At 37.1% G+C, this 23,128-nt stretch overlaps 1 protein-coding gene across 1 annotated transcript; it reads right to left on the minus strand.

Annotated features, from left to right (window-relative positions):
* Positions 1 to 16: 16 nt before the first annotated feature.
* Positions 17 to 19,929, minus strand: LOC110455230 (WD repeat-containing protein 76-like). Its single transcript, XM_021505224.1, has 14 exons — positions 19,575 to 19,929; positions 18,847 to 19,029; positions 13,676 to 13,759; positions 11,814 to 11,875; positions 10,567 to 10,684; positions 8,614 to 8,771; positions 7,116 to 7,281; positions 5,814 to 5,978; positions 5,134 to 5,255; positions 4,502 to 4,603; positions 3,261 to 3,416; positions 2,368 to 2,421; positions 1,073 to 1,175; positions 17 to 416 (listed from the first exon to the last, which is right to left on the minus strand). Exons 1-14 carry the CDS (start codon positions 19,656 to 19,658, stop codon positions 267 to 269), a joined length of 1,707 nt encoding a protein of 568 aa, XP_021360899.1. The 5' UTR covers positions 19,659 to 19,929; the 3' UTR covers positions 17 to 266.
* Between the last annotated feature and the right edge of the window lie 3,199 nt (positions 19,930 to 23,128).

Raw genomic sequence — 23,128 nt, forward strand, 5'->3', positions numbered from 1 at the left:
TCTGGTTGACAAGGTATCGGCTATGGCAACAGCAATTTTGGAAAATTTGGTTGGTCTACACAGTGGACACAAATATTACATGACATTACATAACATGAAACTTATTGCACTGTTGTAGCTTTTTGTTGTTACATTAAAATTTAATCCGATTTTAAGAAAAACCCTGGCAAGAATTGAAACTTTGGCGAAGATGAAGTATCCACTCCACACGGACTCAAGAAAAACGAATGGTCTGTTCTGTTTTCCGAGTTTTCCTCCTGTCCTGTTTACATGAACACATGCAGCCTGCCACTTGAGTTGGCTCCCACGAGGATGTTCCTCGTGGGGTGGATAGCGTTAAGGGAACACACCGATCCTAAGTTGTCTGGGTCGTAGAATGTCGCGAGGTCTTCACACGTGTTACTGTACACCTCAATCTGGAACAAAAACAACGGCATCAACTTGAAACTTGTAGCGTATCACCGTATCAACCGAAGACCTCCATGTCAGACCGTGAGGCCAAAGTACTGAGGGCCGATATGGGTTAAGTATTGATGTAATAGCCTAGGATATAGAAATTGTCATTTTTACTGTATAACCTTTTTTTATCATATATACTGAATGTAGATATTTCTAACAACAGCGGATAAATAAGCAGCAACACACGTTGAATGTAATAGAGGCTTGATTTATCTTAACCCTTTCACCTCTATGTAACTTTAATAGACTGTACCATGCATTGATCTGGATGAGTCCATTATCATCTACAGAGGTGAAAGTGACTTAAACATGTTGAACTGGAAGCAAAATGGATTTGGCAGGTACCGGGCAGATATGATGGGGTGTTTATGGTGTGCATATATGATTCATTTATGATTCTATCCAGTTTACATAACTTATGCACAGCTAGCAGGGCAGATTTACACATACAACAAAACAAGCTGTATCAGAGACAAGTATATAATCATTTTCAACTTCAATCCAAAACAATTTTACGTGAATGCAATCTCAGTGGAGAGGAGAACAACTGAATATCCACATTTACAAATCACTTCAGTATGACAAAAGACATCGGCAAAATTTCTGTGCCTACCTGTCGAGGTCTCTTCATACTGCCGACTACAAACAAGTCCTCACGACGTGGATGCCAGGAGGCCCGGAAGCCGGTAAGCCAGCGACCAACATGGTTGTCATGCCTGTGAGTATAAACAAGATATCTTAGGCCCCTTTCGTGTATCCGGTTCAACCGGTTTGTTTGTTTTTAAATGTAACATTTTCAAGGTATAAATCCTGGCAGACCTGCAAATGTTTATATGCAGGCTTTGCAAGGCTTTGTCAAGGCTCGCCTGCAGCATCAAATAAGTAGGTCCAACTTCATTTCATAAAGGAATAACTCGGGTCTGACCGATTCAACCGTATGGATCGCGATAAACGAATGCAGCCTAATTCTCTGAAACACCTTGTCAAGCGGATTACATTGTTTTTATTTTTAATACTAGAAGTTAGAAAAAAATAATATTCGTGTGCACAACTTTCATACTGTTAACTTTCTAACCTTAGTGCACTGAAATTTTAGTTCATTCTCAAATTTTGATAGATTAGTTCCTTTATATTTTGGCGTACCCACATCATATATGCAACAGAAACGTATTAACAAACTTAAATTAGCGTAACCATAATTAACACTTCAAGCAATATCTAAAGTGTTAACATTAGATTACTGATTGAATAAGATTATTGCTAAAATTAATTATGTTTACAATAACCAATCCAGGTTACTTGTTTGTGACCTGTACATGTACATGCTTTTAAGTACAAATAGAAAGTCATAACTCTGCTCAAAAGCACACTACAGTATCAATATCTTGTACATGTATACGAGGAGCCACGGTAGTCTAGTGGTAGGACGCCGGGCTCGTGACAGACGGATTGCGGGTTCGAGTCACGCCATGGGACTGTGTTGTATCTTTGAGCAAGATACTTTATCCTGCTTGTTCCAGTCTACTCAGCTGTAAATGAGTACGTGACTGGGCAGTGCTAGAATTGTTGAATGCTAGCTGTATGCGCTGAAATGGCAGCACCGGCTGTATGCTCCCCAGGGAGTTGAGAAAGATATTGGCTGGTTGCAAAGGCCCTATAACCACGGATAATAATTTGTAAACCGCTTGGAGATGAGCGGTATATGAGAACCTAGAATTATTATTATGACTTATATAACGTTTGGGATGTCTGCAAAGATTAAAGTAATGAAACTGAGAAAAAAGTTGACAGATTAATCAGCATTGTTTTCCATCTTAGTACAAAAACGGCCATATCAAAACATCTAAATTCTTCGTACACAAGAACATGCGTAAACATATGCTACTGCTATTTTGATATTTTACTTACTTGAATGACTTGAAGGTTGTCAATGACTTTTCTGGGGCTGAGCTATCAAACACACTGGAAAAATAAAATAAAGCATCACAAATAATACAAATAAGGCAATACATATATATATCACATAATGTACTGTGTTATCCAGTTAATATACCCATGTCAATTTATTTTTTGCGTATTAACCCATGTAATATGACTGATCAGCCCAGTGATTGGTTGTAAGACATCAATTGTGACACCTCGCCTAGGAAAAAAAGTACATGACGTCACAGACTTACGCACTGGAGTGAAAATGGTGGCTTTCAACATTCCATGGTGACATTAAAATTGTCATTCAACACAAATGAATGCCACAAATCTGGACTATGTGATAAAAAGGATCTTACACTCGTTTTCATTTCATATGAAATTTATGAAACTCGTCACAAAGTTTTCATATTAGCTCGCCCCCGGTTATAAAACTCTTTACACTGTCTGGCAAATAAATGAAGAAATGTAACAGAAAATTCACTTATTTCTCTAGTGACTGCATGCTTGGACAAAATATTTTTCATTGTGTACCGTAACTTTGCATTTCAATTGTGTAAGAATTTTATCTTTTGGACCTGAAAAGGTCAACACATAATGAGAATATTCTATCTGAACAAGTTTTATAGCCATTTATCTATTATCTTTACACTGCATTAACCTGAAGGAAATCTATGCATCCCTAAGTGCTCAGCAGGACACAATGAGCTCAACTATATTCTGCATGTGTGCATACAGGTCTAGAAATCTTACAACGGTTTTATGAAATGCTACAGAAATAGAAGTTGTGCTGCCTGTCTTCATCCCATTTGTATACCCCCTGCCAACTTAGGTGAGCATGGGTTACATACATTCCGGTAAAGTATGATACTAACCTGATTTTGTTGTCCATGGAGGTGGCAAGGATGTATTTGCCGGTGAGCGGGGAGAAATAGGCGCTGGACACACCTTTAGCGTGCTGCACGCAGGAAATCGGATCATTCTTCTTACCGCCAACCTTCAACTTCCTGTGGTCCCACAAACTTACCGTCCTATAGAAATACAAACCAACTGGAAATATCATTAATTTGTTACAGCTTTTAGTATTAGTAATCAATGGAGGCAGCTAAGTTGGTAATATCTATTTGTTGTTTCAGTGTATAGATCGTACTTCATGTGACCAGTGACTGTTTTGGTACCGAAATTTGTCTTTACCTTCGAGTCTTGGGCAGTCAAAGCCGCGTTTGGTTGCAGGTAAATTAATTTTTGCTTTGTCTGGATGGTCACTGAGAAATTGAAGTGTCAGCCTTCTGTTTAGACAATGTAGGTGAACTCACATTATTTCATGATTTTTTTTTGCTTTTTGGCTGAAAGATTGAGAGCAAAAGCACCTGATAACGGACCAAATTTTTGTCACTTTTTAGCAGAAAAAGCTATCGCCAAGACCGACTTCTGGACGAAATAAATGTTGCTGGGTGATTGTGGATATTATCATGTAAAAGTAGGAAAACTTTACTAAGACTTTCTCAAAACTGTTGTTAAACACAGGTGATCAGTATAGAGAGGTGGTTGTTGTAGACAGGTAGTCTTTAATGCACAACGTAGACATGGGGTCGCCCAAAACAAGTGATTGCTATTGACAGATAGTGTAATGTAGGTTTGACTAATGTGAAATCAAATGTTTCTGTGGGGCCCAAATTTTTCATGGTTTCCAGACAAACATGAATTCGTCGACTACAAGTACTCACTGAAATGGAGAACTGCTTATGATCAAACTAGTAATTACTTTGTAATCCTATGAATTCGTAGATGCAGATTACCCATAAAATCAATGAAATTAAAAGCCCCACGAAAGTTAGTGATTTCACTGTATACATTCGTTCTAATGTGAGTAATCAAAATTTCATATAAGTTTATAAAAACAATTTATTACAATCATTTTCCAAATTTTAATTTGTCATTTTTTTTATTACAAACTACTAGTGTTATATTACATAAACTAATTTTGCAAGGGATCAAAGTCAGTTGGGGCTGATATATGTTGACCAAATTATACTTTTAAATCAAGGCCAACGGCCTCAGGCATTGACAAGGCACATGGGATACCTTTGGCAGGTCCCACCAGTACAAGACTTACCCATCATTGGAGGCGGTGGCAAATATATGGGTGTGTACTGGGTGTACACTGACGGTACGCAGGGACTTGAAGTGTAGATTGTATTCATGTTCTGCTTCAACTCTGAAAACAAATTAGGAACATCGTTATTAGTTAACATGTTACTAAATACAATCAAATCTAACAAGGACAAACACAGAAAACATTAAAAATCAAAATTTATATAGTTTCAATTTGAAGTACAAAGTAATTCCATTTTTAACCTAGACTAACATACTGTTTTGCATTCCAATCGGTTAACATTCATGTTTGGTTTACCCCTGAACTTTGTTCATGGTCCTATCCATTAATTTAAAGTGTAAAAAGCTAAGCTATCTTTGAATTTCTTTGACCTTCACTTTGTTTCTAATAACATTGGGTGAAGTACACAGTGGACATGGTGAACTTGACCTACTTCTCGGCTTGACCTTGGCCTACCAGCTAAAATAAATGACCCTTACCTACATTTTAATAGCTATAGTCAGTAATTTGACCCACTCATTGCTTGCCTTGACATTCCCTTTGGCGATTTTCTGTATACCCATTTAGTGTTTTTTGTTTTTTGTACATCCTATTGGTGACCTTGATCAACCTATTAATGACCTTGACCTTACCCTTTCGTGCGTCTGTCCACTAATGCCACAGTTCCATCCTGCTGTGATACCAAAAGTGACGATGCTGACAAGAAGTCAAAGTTCTTCAGCAAGTTGTAATCATCTTCTGATGTGGCGTATACCTGAATGCAAACAGCATAATATTATTATTAAGAATAAACAAGAGGCCACCTTGGTCTGTAAGGCTCACTTTTTTCTATCCGTTATCTGAAAAAGACATGAAACATTTCCACAAGTGTAAGATTTGTATTTACTCTCAACAATAACACTTTGTCAATACAAAAAGAATTAATCTCAAAAGTCTCAGTCAATCAGTGTTCCGGTCCAGCAAGCTTGGGATAGTTACCTGACCGAATGTCAGGTAAGAAAATTTGTATTTCGCATGGACTGTTGATCACAAAAGTCTCTGTCAATCAGTGTTACGGCCTGGCAAGCTTGGGATAGTTACCTGACCAAATATCTGGTAAGAAAATTTGTATTTCGCATTGACCGTTAATCGCATAAGTCTCGGTCAATCAGTGTTCCGGCCCGGCAGGCTTGGGATAGTTACCTGACCAAATATCTGGTAAGAAAATTTGCTCAAGGATACAACACAGTGCTGTGACGCGACTGGAATCCGCAACCACTAAACTACTGTGCATCCTAATATGGTTAATTATACTTGCTGAATAATAACCTACCTCATCAAATATTTCCTTTTGAAGGTCTCCAACTCGCAACGTCCCATCGTAACTATTTGAGTAAAGATGAGAAGAATTCCATGGTGAGAAACGCAGACAGTTGACAGGGCGGGAGTGAGGCGTGTAGGTTAACACCCCATCAGTCAAGTGTTCACGGCCAGGCTCCTAGTGAAGAAAGGTCACAATAGATATTCTTACAAGGACACAACTAATGACCATACAAGCACTCAGAATCCCAATACACTCCATGTCAAGAACCACCAACCATGTAGCCGAGTCCCATTACACTCCATGACCCCAACCACTAACTATGTCCCAGAGTCCCAATACACTTCAAGCCCCAACAACTAACCATGTCCCAGAGTCCCAATACACTCCATGACTCCAACCACTAACCAGTAACTATGTCCCAGAGTCCCAATACACTCTATGACTTCAACCACTAACCACCAACCATGTCCCAAAGTCTGAATACACTCCATGACCCAAACCACTAACCATGTCCCAGAGTCCCAATACACTCCATGACCCCAACCACTAACCATGTCCCAGAGTCCCTATAAACACCATGACCCCAACCACTAACCATGTCCCAGAGTCCAAATACACTCCATGACCCCAACCACTAACCATGTCCCAGAGTCCCTATACACTCCATGACCCCAACCACTAACCATGTCCCAGAGTCCCTATACACTCCATGACCCCCAACCACTAACCATGTCCTATAGTTCAACATCACTTCACCACCTTACATATAAATGCTATCAAACTTGACCCTTACCATATCCCAGAGTCCCAACGAACCCCATCCACTCACCCACAAGTTTCATGAAAATTAACTCATAATACTCACCAAGAAGGTGCTGGATACACGAATGTGATGTGTTTATACTGTAAAATACTATCATATAGTAAAGAAACAGCAGACTTGTGTGTCCAGCCAGCACCTGTGACCCACAGAGCCCCATCCATTTACCCACAAGTTTCATCAAAAGTGACCCCAAACTACTAACAATATCCCAAAGAGTGCCACAAAATCCCATCCATTTACCCCAAGTCCCATCAAACACGACCTAGGTCACTTACTCCGTCCCAGAGTGCCACAAAATCCCATCCATTTACCACAAGTTCCATCAAACATGACCTAGGTCACTTACTCCGTCCCAGAGTGCCACAAAATCCCATCCATTTACCACAAGTCCCATCAAACACGACCTAGGTCACTTACCACATCCCAAAGTCCCACAGAATCCCATCCATTTACCAAAAGTCCCAGCAAACACGACCTAGGTCACTTACCACGTCCCAAAGTCCGACAGCACCCCACTTGTCCCCAGCCACAACCAGTACCCTATCCTCTGAGGGGTGGATGTCCAAAGAAAACACTCGGTTGGGCACCACCTTGGCAACTCTTTCTGCTACCAGCCGCATCTTACTGAAGCCTTTCATGAACTGTTCTGTCGTCCTACCAAAAACAATGGTCATATATATATGAAAAATAAATACAGAAACAATATTCTAATGAACTTATATTACTGCAGATATTAGTTATTAGTGTTGTATATCGTCTAAAATAACCCAACAGCAAATATCTTCAGTTTGAGAACGCTATTTTTTTTCAATAAAATGATTCCAATGCAACTGTCTAAAAAAGGCATCGTTGTACATGTTGTACTCCACTTGGTCTTTCAATACTTTTAAATTTCCAATACTAAGGATGTTAAACAATATGTTGATACACTTTTAAATTTCCAATACTGGATGTTAAACAATATGTTGATATTAAACGCATTATGACTAAGCACTAAACTATACATACTAAGGCTGCAACAATATGTCGCGATATTTTGAATACGATTTGATACACAATATTTTTTGGGAGGTTACATTACACCAACGATATTTTCAGGATTTTGTCATTTCCTGTCTATTCATATCTGTTCCAACATGGCCAGTGACAGCCCCAGCACGTCGAAAGACATAAATTGTGTGAAATTTTAAAGTCCTGCGTTTTTCGGACCAAGCCTATTTACTGTTGCAATACTGACATTGAAACTTTACAACACATCTTTTCTCTTTGCTTCTACTATTACTAGATGTATATGTGTATCGTGCTACCTATCGTATCATAACCACAGAATCGTATCATGATAGTTGCCGCCCTAATACATACATGTGGTGATTTAGTGATACAGCTATTTATAGATAGTTGGTTTCACAATAAAACGTCATCATAATTAAGTGCATTTGGATTTGCGCGAAAAGCACTAAATTTATCGCAAAAATAGGTGTGTTTATCATATTTGCTCAATAAAACCTGTTCCTAAAGTAGTTTTTCCCCTGAAAACAAATTAGTCAAAAGCATTTTTATAAGAATATTAAATAAATGCGATACACAAATATATATATTTATCATATTAATACCATGTTATGCAGTGTCATAAAGCCATCACATAAATTGTGTTTATGTAACGTGTGTAATATCACTCCGGAAATGACGTCACAATCGAATAGGAACAATCAATGTGACATCAAGTCACTGTGAAGCGGGCGCCATTTTCACCAAACACAAAATATTCGTTTCAGATCACAATTATACAGTTTACTTTGTATTATATGATAAAATGAATCCCTTCATATTAGATGCATGATACTTGTTTTGGATTTTTCATATTTGCTCGGCAGAGGCACGCACACATTAAAAATCAAAAACTTGTAACATAAATCAAATATGAAGGGAAACTTACAGCTCCTCTATTTATAAAAACTTTTCTGCAAGGAATCAGTTATTGTTTACCTGGTACTGGCTGTAGTTTTCTTTGAGCTGTCTTCCTTTGAATTTGTCCCCTTTTGCACCAGTCCTTTTAATTTCGCCATCAGATCATTGTGATCCTCCAAACTTCCTTCCTTTAATAAGCTTTTCCTCATCTCAAGAGGACCACTTGGTTTTCTGGGCTAATAGAGCAAATTTTCATCAATTGTACATAACATTTAAACATAGATTGTTTTTTAGATCAAGTACAAAAACTCAAATAATTCCATACAGAAGTAGAAAGTGATAGGCAAGCTAAAATTTAATATGAGACTTGGAACACCTTTTTTAAAATGACACAATACCAACCCTGAAGTATGGTACCCTGAATGAGTTTCCTTAAGCATTGAACTGCTTTCAGTTGGCATTCATAGGCAATATGAATGACAACTAAACAAAGGCAAATTCAATGAAGCGAGCTAGAGCTTCATGTTGGATTTGCCTTTGTCTAGTTGAAACTCATATTGCCTATGAATGCCAACTTATGTTTACCATTTTTAGAATCTGTTTATCTCGTAAAAAATTCAATTGCACTTATTATTATTCAGCATTCAGTTCAAATAATGTATGTATCGTGTATGCTTGTCTTTTTTCCAATGAATAGTACAGCCATCGCCCGGGGAGGGTCAGTGGTATCCAACAAAACAATGATGACGTCAACAATAGGTCTATGGCATTTATAGCCTATATGAATGCCAACTGAATTTGGTAGGGTTGTATAGTGGCAATGCCATACAATGGTATATATAGCACATTTACATAATTTTGTGTTCCAATATGTTCAGATTTTTTTTTTTATTGGAGTTGCTTGCCAATTTATTACAGCAAAAATTTTCAATAGGAAAATATATTTCTATTTCTATTATTATTCTCTGTTGGAACGTATCTGTTCTCGAAGCACTTGATCATAACACGGGAAGCTTATCCACATTGCAGTGAAATCATGAAATTTGTTCTGCAACATAACTGGTAATACTGCTCGGACTCCCTAAAGGACGACCTTTGACTGTTTTTGTATGAATGTATAGGAAATAATATGAATTTAACAGTGCCCCTATCAGCATCATTTTTAGACAATACATAATATATGAAAAATAATAGTGACCTTGACCCAAAAGCAACTCTGTTCCTGAAAGACAAGCTTATACAGTATATTATCCTCCCTGCATGAAATGGTGGGCATAATAAGAAAATCTTAAGTTAAGGTTTGTTTGTGTCTTACGTCCTATTAACAGCTATGGTCATTTATAAGGACATGCCAGGTTTTTGTAGTGGAGGAAAGCTGGAGTTCCGGAGAAAAAACACTAACCTACGGTCAGTACCTGTCGACTGCTCCACGTAACCCTCGAACCGCGACCCAGTGGTGGAGGGCTAGTGGTAGCAGAATGTCGGACGCCTTAACCACTTGACCACCACGGCCCCTCTTAAGTTAAGGAAAACTTGTGAAATCAGAACAAGTACCATAGAAGCCAGGTTGATGATAATATATGTTGTTAGTCTACAGCTGATAGTCCGATCCGAATGGGTGACATATAGATTGTTCAAAAAGCAGCCATTCAGATAACCAGTTGTTAAGTATTAAAGCAAACTTTATACCAAGGCACGCAATTGAAGTTCGAATTATTAAAAAATCTGACAATTACGATATCACTTTGAATGAATGGCATTCCAATCTCGTTAATGTACCAAAATATAAGGGCAGATAAACCATATAAGGTCACAGTAGATGGAGCCAGTGTCACAGGAGCAAATCCACGTTAAGCAAACTTCTTAGGATGTGCGATCCCCTAGACACCTGCGTTACCTAAAGCATGTGTCAAAAATTGATGTCGGGGCTTTGCTACATTTATGTCTAATACATAACACTGAATCAGAAAAACAAAATCAAATTTTTTTGAATGATTAACAGACTTGATATATAAGGCAAAAATAACTTACATGTTCTTCGAGAGGTTCCGGCAATAACGGCACGGGTGGCAGCGAATTGCCGCTAGGGTCAACCCTCAGTAGGCGTAGACTGATCCTCCTTGGTAGTGGTACCCTTGGTGCCTTCTCCCTAAGAAACAACCCATATATTCAACTTCTCTCTGATTTATGGCACTAAGAAAGACTCAATGCTATGGCTGCAACGATATATACATACCTAACAATGCGATACATATCACGGTACGTTGCTTACGATACGATACGTATCACGATGCTTACGATACGATATGTATCATGATACAAATATCCGCTTAAAAGGTCAACTTCATAATGATTCAGTGCAGGATTTTATCAAGTTTTGTCATAAACTTCAATAGTAAATACTACCGAAACCTATTTTTGAATAGTTTCTGGTACTTTTGGGTATGACTGCACAGTGGACCACATCTTTACTGAAGGATTAAAAAAAATAGAGTTTGATAAAAATTGATTGATAATTTTGATTGCCATACGATATGATATATCGTTGCAGCCCTACTCAATTCTACTTGTAGCGGTCAACATGTAAACACTGTCTTGACCATTAATACTGCTTACTAGTCTATATACATCAACATGGTATAGCTTACTGCATTAAACTGGTTTGTTTATTGTCAGGACATTTCTTAATCATTCATGAAAGTTCACAATATATACTAAACAAGAGGCCCATGGGCCTTAACGGTCACCTGATATATTTNTTACTAGGGGTTTAGATTATGTTTAACAGCCCAGTCAACCATTCAGGAAAATTTCTTATTTTTGATTAGGAAATTACTTTAACTCATTGACCCCTGAAATTTCATAATGAACTATTCCAACCTTTGATTTGGAAGAGTTCAAATGTGTCTTAAGGGGTGAATGGGTTAATAGGACCTCTGATGACATGGAACATTCCATTTAACGATTAATGAAAAATCATGATCTCCAACATAGAAATTACTATTGAGATGATGCAGGATATTCCAGTTTTACCATTTAGGATAGTTCAGAATATGAACAAGGAAATTCCTCTACTGAGATGATTCACCATTCAATAGGTAATGAACTCCCCACAAGAAATAATTTACTGGTACTATATTTATCCTCCGATTTTTTTATTCTCAGAGAAAATCAGTTTAATATGAACACATGGATATTATATATATTTATCATTCGGACTCAAATAAAGAACATTTCCAGTCTTATTGTTTTTGTCAAAAAGTCTGACATTCACTTACTTTTTCAGACCCCTGCTAGATGCTTTTAGTTTTGCTGTGGATGGCTTTAACTCATTTTTCATCTGAAAAAGGTAAGTTGGTGAATAAAATGAAACACGATTATAAAACAATTGTATAATGGTAGAAAAATCTCAACTGAAACATTGAAAACAAATTAATCTAGTTTTTAAAATGTTATAACGACAGTTGCAGACGAAAAAGTTCGTTTTACAACAATTCATTACATTCCAACATGGCAATAAATTCACAAGGAACTGGTTGATAACTTCAGAATTGTTAGTGTATCGCGATACAGGCAAACAGAAATATGATACACAAGAAAGTATCACGACACAATATGATACACAAGAAAGTATCACGATACAATCCGATACACAAGAAAGTATCGCGATACAATAAGATACACAAGAAAGTATCACGGTACAATATGATACACAAAAAAGAATCACGATACAATATGATACACAAGAAAGCATCACGATACAATAAGATACACAAGAAAGTATCACGGTACAATACGATACACAAGAAAGTATCACGGGACAATACGATACACAAGAAAGTATCACGATACAACACGATACACAAGAAAGTATCACGATACAATATGATACACAAGTATCACGATACAATATGATACACAAGTATCACGATACAATATGATACACAAGAAAGTATCACAATACAATATGATACACAAGAAAGTATCACGATACAATACGATACACAAGAAAGTATCACGATACAATCCGATACACAAGAAAGTATCACGATACAATAAGATACACAAGAAAGTATCACGGTACAATATGATACACAAAAAAGTATCACGATACAATATGATACACAAGAAAGTATCACAATACAATATGATACACAAGAAAGTATCACGGTACAATATGATACACAAGAAAGTATCACGATACAATATGATACACAAGAAAGTATCACGATACAATATGATACATAAGAAAGTATCACGATACAATATGACACACAAGAAAGTATCACGATACAATATGACACACCAGAAAGTATCACGATACAAAATGATACACAAGAAAGTATCACGATACAATATGACACAAGAAAGTATCACTATCCAATAAGATACACAAGAAAGTAGCACGATACAATACGATACACGAGAAAGAATCACGATACAATATGAAACGCAAGAAAGTATCAAGATACTATATGATACACAAGAAAGTATGACGATACAATATGATGCATAAGAAAGTATCACGTTACAATATGACACACAGGAAAGTATCACGATACAACATGACACAAGAAAGTATCAGGATACAATATGATACACAATAAAATATCACGATACAATAAGATACACGAGAAAGTATCACGATACAATACGATACACAAGAAAGTATACGGATACAATACGATACACAAGAAAGTATCACAATACAATATGATACAATATGATACACAATAAAGTATCACGATACAATATGAAACACAATAAAGTATCATGATACAATATGATACACAAGAAAGTATCACGATACAATATGATATACAAGAAAGTATCAAGATACTATATGATACACAAGAAAGTATCACGATACAATATGACACACAAGAAAGTATCACGATACAATACGATACACAAGAAAGTATCACGATACAATACGATACACAAGAAAGGATCACGATACAATACGATACACGAGAAAGTATCACGATACTATATGATACACAAGAAAGTATCACGATACAATATGATATACAAGAAAGTATCAAGAAACTATATGATACACAAGAAAGTATAATTTAGTTCAATGCATCATTTCAGCCCTGGATGCAAATATATGTACATTCGTTATCAAACAAATTACCTCGGATATTCCCAGGCTGGAGAAAAAGTCAGCATTGTCTTTGATGTTCTTAAGTCTTCTTTTCTCATATGTGCTAATTCCATCCTGAAACATGGACCATACAAAACTTACCCACTCACCATCCGTAACCAGTCATAGAGGAGTTATAATATAAACTATAAATCTATTTTACAACAATTATGAAACAAGTTGTTAACTTATATTAATCACTCTTGCTGGCTCGGACGTTAGCGTGTAGGGGTCTTAGTGTGGGTGGAAACTGGAGTACCCGGCGAATACCCACATGGTCGGGCGGGTGACTCCATACCTTTTCACGTCCAATCGGGGAATCGAACCCCGGCCGCATTGGTGAAAGGCAATGCGCTACCCGACCACCCAAGAGTTAGATTCTGCTGATGGTCATCCTCAATACTCCAGGGGTTACATTCACTTTCGTTCTCTGCAACCCTGGAATATGTCATAGCAAAATGGAAGGCTCAGTGTGCACCACCACCTAGTGGATTAGACGAGTAGACTATGTTGATTGACCCTTTGATGTACAACAAGAATCTCTTGGTCGCGTAATGGTAAAACTTACTGGCTTTGAAGTTGGGCATCCCTCCTCTGTAATCTTCAAGGAATAGGTATGAGTCTATCGATTGGTCAGGGTTTTTTACCTGACACCAATCAAGTAGCTAGCCACGTGCCTTCAATTTTGCTATGACATGTTCTAGGGGTGAAGAGAGCAAAAGTGGGAGTTAACCCTGGATATCAAGGAAGGTTGATGGCATACAAAGGACATTGCTGCTTCTGCTGAAAATTCCTTCCTTTACACCTTGGGACTGTAATATCAGCACTGCCAACCCTGGGGTATGTCATAGCAAAATCAAAGTCTGTCATATCACACATGACTACCATGTGGATGAGACAAGAAGACTAGTTTGATCCTTTGATGTAAATCAAAAGAATCTGTCGGCTGCATAACATTAAATTTATAGGCATCGCTCCTCTGTAATCTTCAAAGAACAGGTATGAGTCTAGCAATTGGTCTTTTTTTTTTTTTTTTTAACATGACACCAATCAAATTGCTAGTCTTGTTCCTTTAATTTTGCTATGACATATTCAAGGGGTGTAGAGAGCAAAAGTAAGCATAACGCCAGGGCCCCTTTTGCGAATCCGGTTCAACCGGTTGAAACAGTTGAACCTGTTAAGAAAACGACAGGCACTGATCTCAACCGAGGCTGACCTCGCGAAAATTTGGCACATGCAGATTGAGGGGTCTAGACGTACCTAACCGAAACTGAAATGCTGACTATTGCTAGTTTGCGTTATATCTTTCTAAAACAAGCCACATGTAGTTTTTAAGATACATTATGTAATTCAGTGGACCCGTGAAAGAAGGTCATAATATTATTGATACATTGTTATTTATTCTTCGAAACTGTGCATTTTTAGCTCTGCTTATAGAACGGTCCAAGTGCGTTCATTTGTCGTGGAATATTTCTGCGCCACCTGTACCATTTCAATCGGGATACGCGAATGTAATCCTGATTTATCAAGTATCTCTACTAGGTGAGGCTCTTCAGGATTTAGCAATCCATAGGTTATACGGAGGTCTGCTGCTTAACCTTCCTCAAGCTGCCGAGAAAACATCACTGAATACATGTTGGAACATTTTTTAACAATTTAGATAGATATGTTTTAATGCAACATTGAATTAGTCGCTAGTAAAGGTTAATTTCCATTTGCCACTCAGCTACTAATCGCCAGTAAAGCATAATCTTCATTTGCCACTCGGCTACTAATCGCCAGTAAAGCATAATCTTCATTTGCCACTCAGCTACTAATCGCCAGTTCAGCATAATCTTCATTTACCACTCGGCTACTAATCGCTGGCGTAAAGCATAATCTTCATTTGCCCCTCGGCTACAAGTCTTTAAAACTGTTATGAATTGTTAATTAAAAGAAATAAAAGGTGATCCAACACTCCTGATGTAGAACTTTGTGGTAGTGTCCTAGGGTAGATCTGTGAGTGGACTCTATAGAGCTCCTAATATAGAACTTTGTGGTAGTGTCCTAGGGTAGATTTGTGAGTGGATTCTATAGAGCTCCTAATGTAGAACATTGTGGTAGTGTCCTAGGGTATGCCTGTGAGTGGATTCTATAGAGCTCCTGATGTAGAACTTGGTGTAGTGTCTATAGAGCTCCTAATGTAGCACTTTGTGGTAGTGTCTATAGAACTCCTAATGTAGAAATTTGTGGTAGTGTCTATAGAGCTCCTGATGTAAAACTTTGTGGTAGTGTCCTAGGGTAGATCTGTGAGTGGATTCTATAGAGTTCCTGATGTAGAACTTTGTGGAAGTGTCCTAGGGTAGATCTGTGAGTGGATTCTATAGAGCTCCTGATGTAGAACTTGGTGGTAGTGTCTATAGAGCTCCTGATGTAGATCTTTGTGGTAGTGTCTATAGAGCTCCTAACGTAGAACTTTGTGGTAGTGTCTATAGAACTCCTAATGTAGAACTTTGTGGTAGTGTCCTAGGGTAGATCTTTGAGTGGATTCTATAGAGCTCCTGATGTAGAACTTTGTGCTAGTGTCTATAGAGCTCCTAATGTAGAACTTCGTGGTAGTGTCTATAGAACTCCTAATGTAGAAATTTGTGGTAGTGTCTATAGAGCTCCTGATGTAAAACTTTGTGGTAGTGTCCTAGGGTAGATTTGTGAGTGGATTCTATAGAGCTCCTAATGTAGAACATTGTGGTAGTGTCCTAGGGTATGCCTGTGAGTGGATTCTATAGAGCTCCTGATGTAGATCTTTGTGGTAGTGTCTATAGAGCTCCTAATGTAGAACCTTGTGGTAGTGTCTATAGAACTCCTAATGTAGAACTTTGTGGTAGTGTCTATAGAGCTCCCAATGTAGAACTTTGTGGTAGTGTCTATATAGTTCCTAATGTAGAACTTTGTGGTAGCGTCTATAGAGCTCCTAATGTAGAACTTCGTGGTAGTGTCTATAGAACTCCTAATGTAGAACTTTGTGGTAGTGTCCATAGAGCTCCTAATGTAGAACTTTGTGGTAGCGTCTATAGAGCTCCTAATGTAGAACTTTGCGGTAGTGTCTATAGAACTCCTAATGTAGAAATTTGTGGTAGTGTCTATAGAGCTCCTGATGTAAAACTTTGTGGTAGTGTCCTAGGGTAGATCTTTGAGTGGATTCTATAGAGCTCCTGATGTAGCACTTTGTGGTAGTGTCCTAGGGTAGATCTGTGAGTGGATTCTATAAAGCTCCTAATGTAGAACTTTGTGGTAGTATCTATAGAGCTCCTGATGTAGAACTTTGTGGTAGTGTCCTAGGGTAGATCTGTGAGTGGATTCTATAGAGCTCCTAATGTAGAACATTGTGGTAGTGTCCTAGGGTATGCCTGTGAGTGGATTCTATAGAGCTCCTGATGTAGAACTTTGTGGTAGTGTCCTAGGGTAGATCTGTGAGTGGATTCTATAGAGCTCCTAATGTAGAACTTTGTGGTAGTGTCCTAGGGTAGATCTGTGAGTGGATTCTATAGAGCTCCTAATGTAGAACTTTGTGGTAGTGTCCTAGGGTAGATCTGTGAGTGGATTCTATAGAGCTCCTAATGTAGAACTTTGTGGTAGTGTCCTAGGGTAGATCTGTGAGTGGATTCTATAGAGCTCCTGATGTAGAACTTTGTGGAAGTGTCCTAGGGTAGATCTGTGAGTGGATTCTATAAAGCTCCTAATGTAGAACTTTGTGGTAGTGTCTATAGAGCTCCTAATGTAGAACTTTGTGGTAGTGTCCTAGGGTAGATCTGTGAGTGGATTCTATAGAGCTCCTGATGTAGAACTTTGTGGTAGTGTCCTAGGGTAGATCTGTGAGTGGATTCTACAGAGCCCCTTACTTATAAAACATAATGGAGAAATAAAGGAATCTCAAGACCACAGGGACGTTTTATGTGATTTATTGTCTACATGTTTCGGCCTGCTGTCCTGATGATGACCGCATAGCAGGCCGAAACATGTAGACAGTAAATCACACAAAACGTCCCTGTGGTCTCGAGATTCCTTTATTTCTCTATCATAATTTGTTAATTATAACAATTTGCTATTCAAAGAACAGTTGGGTCTATAAATTGTCACCAGTTTTATATCAAAAACACGAACTGGAATCAGGAAATGAAGTCAGCGGATAACCTGGCAGGTAGATTAAATATAAGATAGCAAAAAGTTGAATTTTGCTTGGTGACGCAGCCTACAACTGTGGAGGCATATGGTAGTCTAGTGGTAGGATGCGGGCTTGTGACCGAATCAGGTTGTGGGTCGAGTCATGGCTTGGTACTGTGTTGTATCTTTGAGCAAGATACTTTACTCCACTTGTTCCGGTCTACTCAGCTGTAAATGAGTATGTGGTTGGGCACGAGTGTTAGAATTGTAGAATGTTAGCTGTAAATGTGAGCGCCTAAATGGCAGCACCAGCTCTATGCTCCCCCAGGAGTTGAGATAGATATTGGCTGGTTGCAAAGGCCATATTATTATTATAACCACAGATAAAAATTTGTGAACCACTTTGAGACCTACAAACTAGATTGTGATAAAGTGGTTTATATATAAGAACATCAAATTGTTATCATTATAACACTGGTCACGTGCTATATGCTTGTTACGTATACTACGACAGTGTTTATTTTGGGATGCACCTTGTGGGATGCATCTTATCATGTGGGATTCATGCATAAATATATATATTTGGCCCCTATTCTCCACATATATGCAGCAGAAATGCCACTCATATGAATGGTCCTGAATTACCATGGAGCCGTTAGAATTGGTATGTATGGTACGTACATGTATACAGTAAATATATCAGTATTATCACAGAATCCACAATGGCACATTGTGCAAGTCTGTAGTATTATAAATTCGCCTTTAGATTAAAATGTGTTTTTTGTCTAGTACATTGCCCCACTTTTAAACACAAAAGGCCCCATATTATTTTGGTAAGTAAGAAATCACCGTAAGATATATATACCTGGTATATCTACCTTAAAAAATTATATGGTATTTTCAGTCATGTCTGAAAGCAAAGTTACTCGGCACTTATAAGATGAAATAGTTGCTTGATTTTCCAAAACCATTTCATCCGCTAAATACTATAATATAAGCACTTTGAGGAAGTTATATAATACCTCATCATGCAAGTCCTCTTCATCACTTGACTGTGATGTCGGCTCTGTCTGTGCTTTTACTACTTGTTGCTGGTCAGTCAATATGGTGGGTTCTTTCTTTATTACTGTACATGTGGTTTGTTGGTTTGATTCAACCTCTTGTAGCGGTATCTTCTCCTCCTTAATCGCATCACCTTTACCACTCTGTGAAAACAAGGATTTATCTGCATTTCTATAATGACTGTACATGTAGATTTACCTTGGTGGTTTCAGTACTTAGTTTAGGGAGTTTGTTCCATTTACCTCCCCTGTTACGGTTTTGGCAAAGCATTTAGTGCAATTTTGTTCTCAATTCCAGTCCCTATAGTATACCCCCTTTCCACATGGAACTGTGTTGTTTGACTTTCTAATGGGAAATTACTTCACACGTAAATAGCCTGATTTTGGAGAGTTTTGCAATGATATAAGGATATAACAGAAATTATCTAGGGGAAGGGTTATAATCAAAGAGGAGATCATGATAGACTTAGCCATTTCCACTTCATTCTTTCAAATAAATATTGGGAAAACAATTGATCCTATTCTGCATCTATGCCAGGAATTATTAAAGATTTTAACCAATGTCTAGACAAAAACAATCAGAATATAATTGCACATAAGTATCAAGAAGAAGAAGAAGAAACGGCAAGTTGGTAATTCCTCGATCAGTCAATATTTATAAGTCCAAATAGGTCAGATTTTTTCCTCACCCTTTTCCTCTTCAAACTCGTATTTCCATCTCCATCTGTCCGATTTAGTGTTCGTTTGGCACGGGTACTGCGTGTAGTAGACATTTCCCTTCCTTTGGATAAACCTTTAGCCCTGTTTACTGTTGTCTTTTCCAAGCTGGTTTCCCGCCGTAAATTGATTTCGTAACCAATATTCAACGGTGTTTCGTAATCAAGTTTTTGTGTCAAATTTATGATTATTTAGAATAGAAATTTGGCAAAGGCTGAAAAAAATATCATACTTGCTTGTTACAACCTAACAATATCACGGAAAGTGTCTCTTTTATCCAGACTTAATTACACATGTGATAAGTTATAAATATCGCGATGGAAGGCGTTCGTGTTTTCCAAGGTGAAGAGTTCCACAATAGTTAATTCGGAACCTCTCTCGACCTTTCATATTAAAATGAGAACAACAACAATTTCTTTCATTTAATTTCACATTTATTGTGTATACTGACAACACATGGAAATTTAATATCCATACAAATTGTAAAAATACTATATTCGTCTTATCAAATATGAAAATTTCCACACACAAAGCAGACAACCTGATACATGTACAACACATGTTCAATATTACACTTGAAGCATTTATCAGGCACAGGGTCTTGTTCATAGTGGTTAGAATATGAAGAAAGACACACAGCAAGACCAGTTTTTGTTTTTAAATAAACTGGCATTACATTATATATCTCATCTCGGTTTATTATCTAACAAATATCAACAGCACCCTGTGATTCAGGGTTAGGACTTTCAAAATTGTGTAGCAATTGTCTGTGGGTACATACTCAACAGAGACCAAAATGGCTTTAATGCGGACTAAATTATTTTAGTATATAGCTAAATTAGCATATTTGATTAATATTTCAAATATAGTTATACTTAATGAACATGTAATATTTTATCATGAAGCAACTATGAAGAGGTTATATTAGGATGCAATTATTTTGATTGTCATTTAATCCACCGTTATGCAATTTAAGGATCCCTGTCTCACTGCAAGCAAAACACAGCAACTTCCCCTGAATTTTGTTCTAGATACACCTGTTGTGGGACCGGGGTAGGGAAGTATATCTGATCAGGTAGCTCAGTTTCTTTGGGTGACCCCATAATAAAACTGAAGGTTCATGATGTGAATTCTGCCTGCTGTAATTTACTCGCAGAACATTGGCGTTGATTTTGATTTTGATTCCATCTTAAAAAATATTGAAAAAATTAAGGTATTCACATGAATTTTTTTCAGAAATTAATTTTCACAGGTATTGTCATACCAGTAAAAAAAAATCCAATTAATACCTTCATTTTTAGGCAGTGATATGGGGATACTTAAGCATAATAAAACTGGTAGAATCATTGACAGATGTATGTTAGTTAGGTTATTGTTTTGAAGCTTTTTATGTTGGATCTCTGTCATTGTTTTTTTGTTTCTTATTTAACTCATTTACCCCTGAAGATACATTTGAACTCCTCCAATTCAAAGGTTGGAATAGTGCATTATGAAATTTCAGGGGTGAATGAGTTAAGAATCACTGTCCCACTGCACTATGATTTTATATACATAACAGTAATCTTCCCTCAACCCTTTAACCCCTATGTAACTTTAGTAGACTCTATCATGCATTGATCTGGATGAGTCCATTATGATCTACAGTGGTGAAAGGGTTAACTTCAGTCTGGATTTAACTGTAACACTGTTAAGCCAAGACACTTCTGTTGACCAGGTAGCACAGTCGGTTTAAGAGCGATGGTATATATCTATATGAATTGATTTGTTTTACACTCAAAACACAGTTTTTGATAACATTTTGTTTTTATTTCATCTAAAATATATAGTTTCCAACACTTCGTTATAGTTTTTGGCAGTGGTACGGGGATCCTTAAGGAAAATGTTACCGACCCTGAAATGTTGCTCTTTAATGTATCTTCTGATCTGTGTCTTTAAATAAATAATGTCATCTGCTGAAACCCTGCAAATGGTTAAAACAAATATTTGGGACTAAACAAATACAATGTACTATACATGTAGACATACGTTTAAACGTCTCTGATCCGACATTAACGCACACGTCACATGATCAACATAAAAGTTAGGAAATATTGACATGGTTTAATATATGACTTACTGAAAAATTATATCAAATGAAACACCTAAAATATATATATTTTACATCTGTTATGGGGAGGTGTGATACATATACAATATATGTATGCATACACAAAATGAAATGAAAATTAATAGATGACATAACGTAAATGGTTCCTTCACAAATGTAAAATTTACTGATCTATAGATGATACTGTACTTTATATATAGCATAAATATTTTTCTTAAAAAATGAACGAAAAAACAGAAAATTTTCTTAACACAACATATTAACTCAAATCAATCAACGCACTGAGACTGAAAAAATAAAAAAAAATAGTCTCTTTGTCAAGTGAATTTTTCTCATAGTCTATGAACAACCTTTATCCTACATCTGACAGTAAAACACAGTACAACCGTTCTGAATCAATAAAATTAATTATTCCAACAACCTACATATGGTAGGTGTAAAATACTGACATAAAACTCACTTTATCAGACAACTGCATCATAAAATCCAAAACTGATCTCTGTAATACTAAACCTATACCAGGACTCTACACTCACTTCCTAACCCTTTCACCACTGTGGACCATAATGGACTCATCCAGATCAATGCATGGTAGAGTTTACTAAAGTTACATAGGGGTGAAAGGACTAAACATCCAATCAATGTACTGGGGTGCTAGACTCCATAAGAGTTAATCACAATATACTAAAACAAATTAACTCAGTTTGTAGTAAAGTCGTTTTAAGGTCAATGTAACAGAGGTCATATTTTCTTCAATGCCTCCCCTAGGAGTCGAACCTGGGACCTCTGGCTTACTAGTCTTAGGCTCTACCGAATGAGCTAAAAAGAAATTCTCCCTAGCCGAGTCGGTAGGAAGCGGCTAATATTTTGTACCAGGGTGACATAAATATACTTTTAAGTCATTATTGGGAGTAAAAAATCTTGCATATTCGCATCCAGGACTTATTTCTGAATTTCATTTTCAAGAATCACAATTTCAATAGATTGACAGATTTCTTTTAAGTTCTTTTTATTTTACATCCATAAAATGTTTTATTCGTTTCATACAAAAAAAGAAGAACTTTTTAACTTTGACTCAATACTACATTCCAATTTTATCTTTCTTGCCAAAACAGATTAGATTATGGATATTATAAACTCTACACTACTGGTATTGTTATATACCGTATTTATCCGGCAATAAGCCCATGCTTGGTAACAAGCCCACCAATATATATATTTCTGATAGGATAAAATGCCAACAAAAAGCCTTTCCATCGTCCTGTAATAAGCCTATCCCCAACTTTCAGTCAAGATGTGTTGGCCCCCTGGGTTTATTGCATGATAAATACAGTGTATTTATTTACACCCTTAACCCTTTCACCCCTATGTAACATTATCAATCTCTTCCATGCATTGATCTGGATGAGTCCATTATGG

This window comes from Mizuhopecten yessoensis, unplaced genomic scaffold (assembly GCF_002113885.1).
Source record: "Mizuhopecten yessoensis strain PY_sf001 unplaced genomic scaffold, ASM211388v2 scaffold8183, whole genome shotgun sequence".
Classification (NCBI taxonomy): Eukaryota; Metazoa; Mollusca; class Bivalvia; order Pectinida; family Pectinidae; genus Mizuhopecten; species Mizuhopecten yessoensis.

Coding starts and splice junctions, on each gene's coding strand:
- LOC110455230 (XM_021505224.1), bottom strand. CDS start 19,658: ATGTCTACTACACGCAGTACCCGTGCCAAACGAACACTAAATCGGACA. Junction 13,760..18,846: donor AAGAGGACTTGCATGATGAG/GTATTATATAAC, acceptor TCCATGTTTCAG/GATGGAATTAGCACATATGA. Junction 11,876..13,675: donor CCAGCCTGGGAATATCCGAG/GTAATTTGTTTG, acceptor TACCTTTTTCAG/ATGAAAAATGAGTTAAAGCC.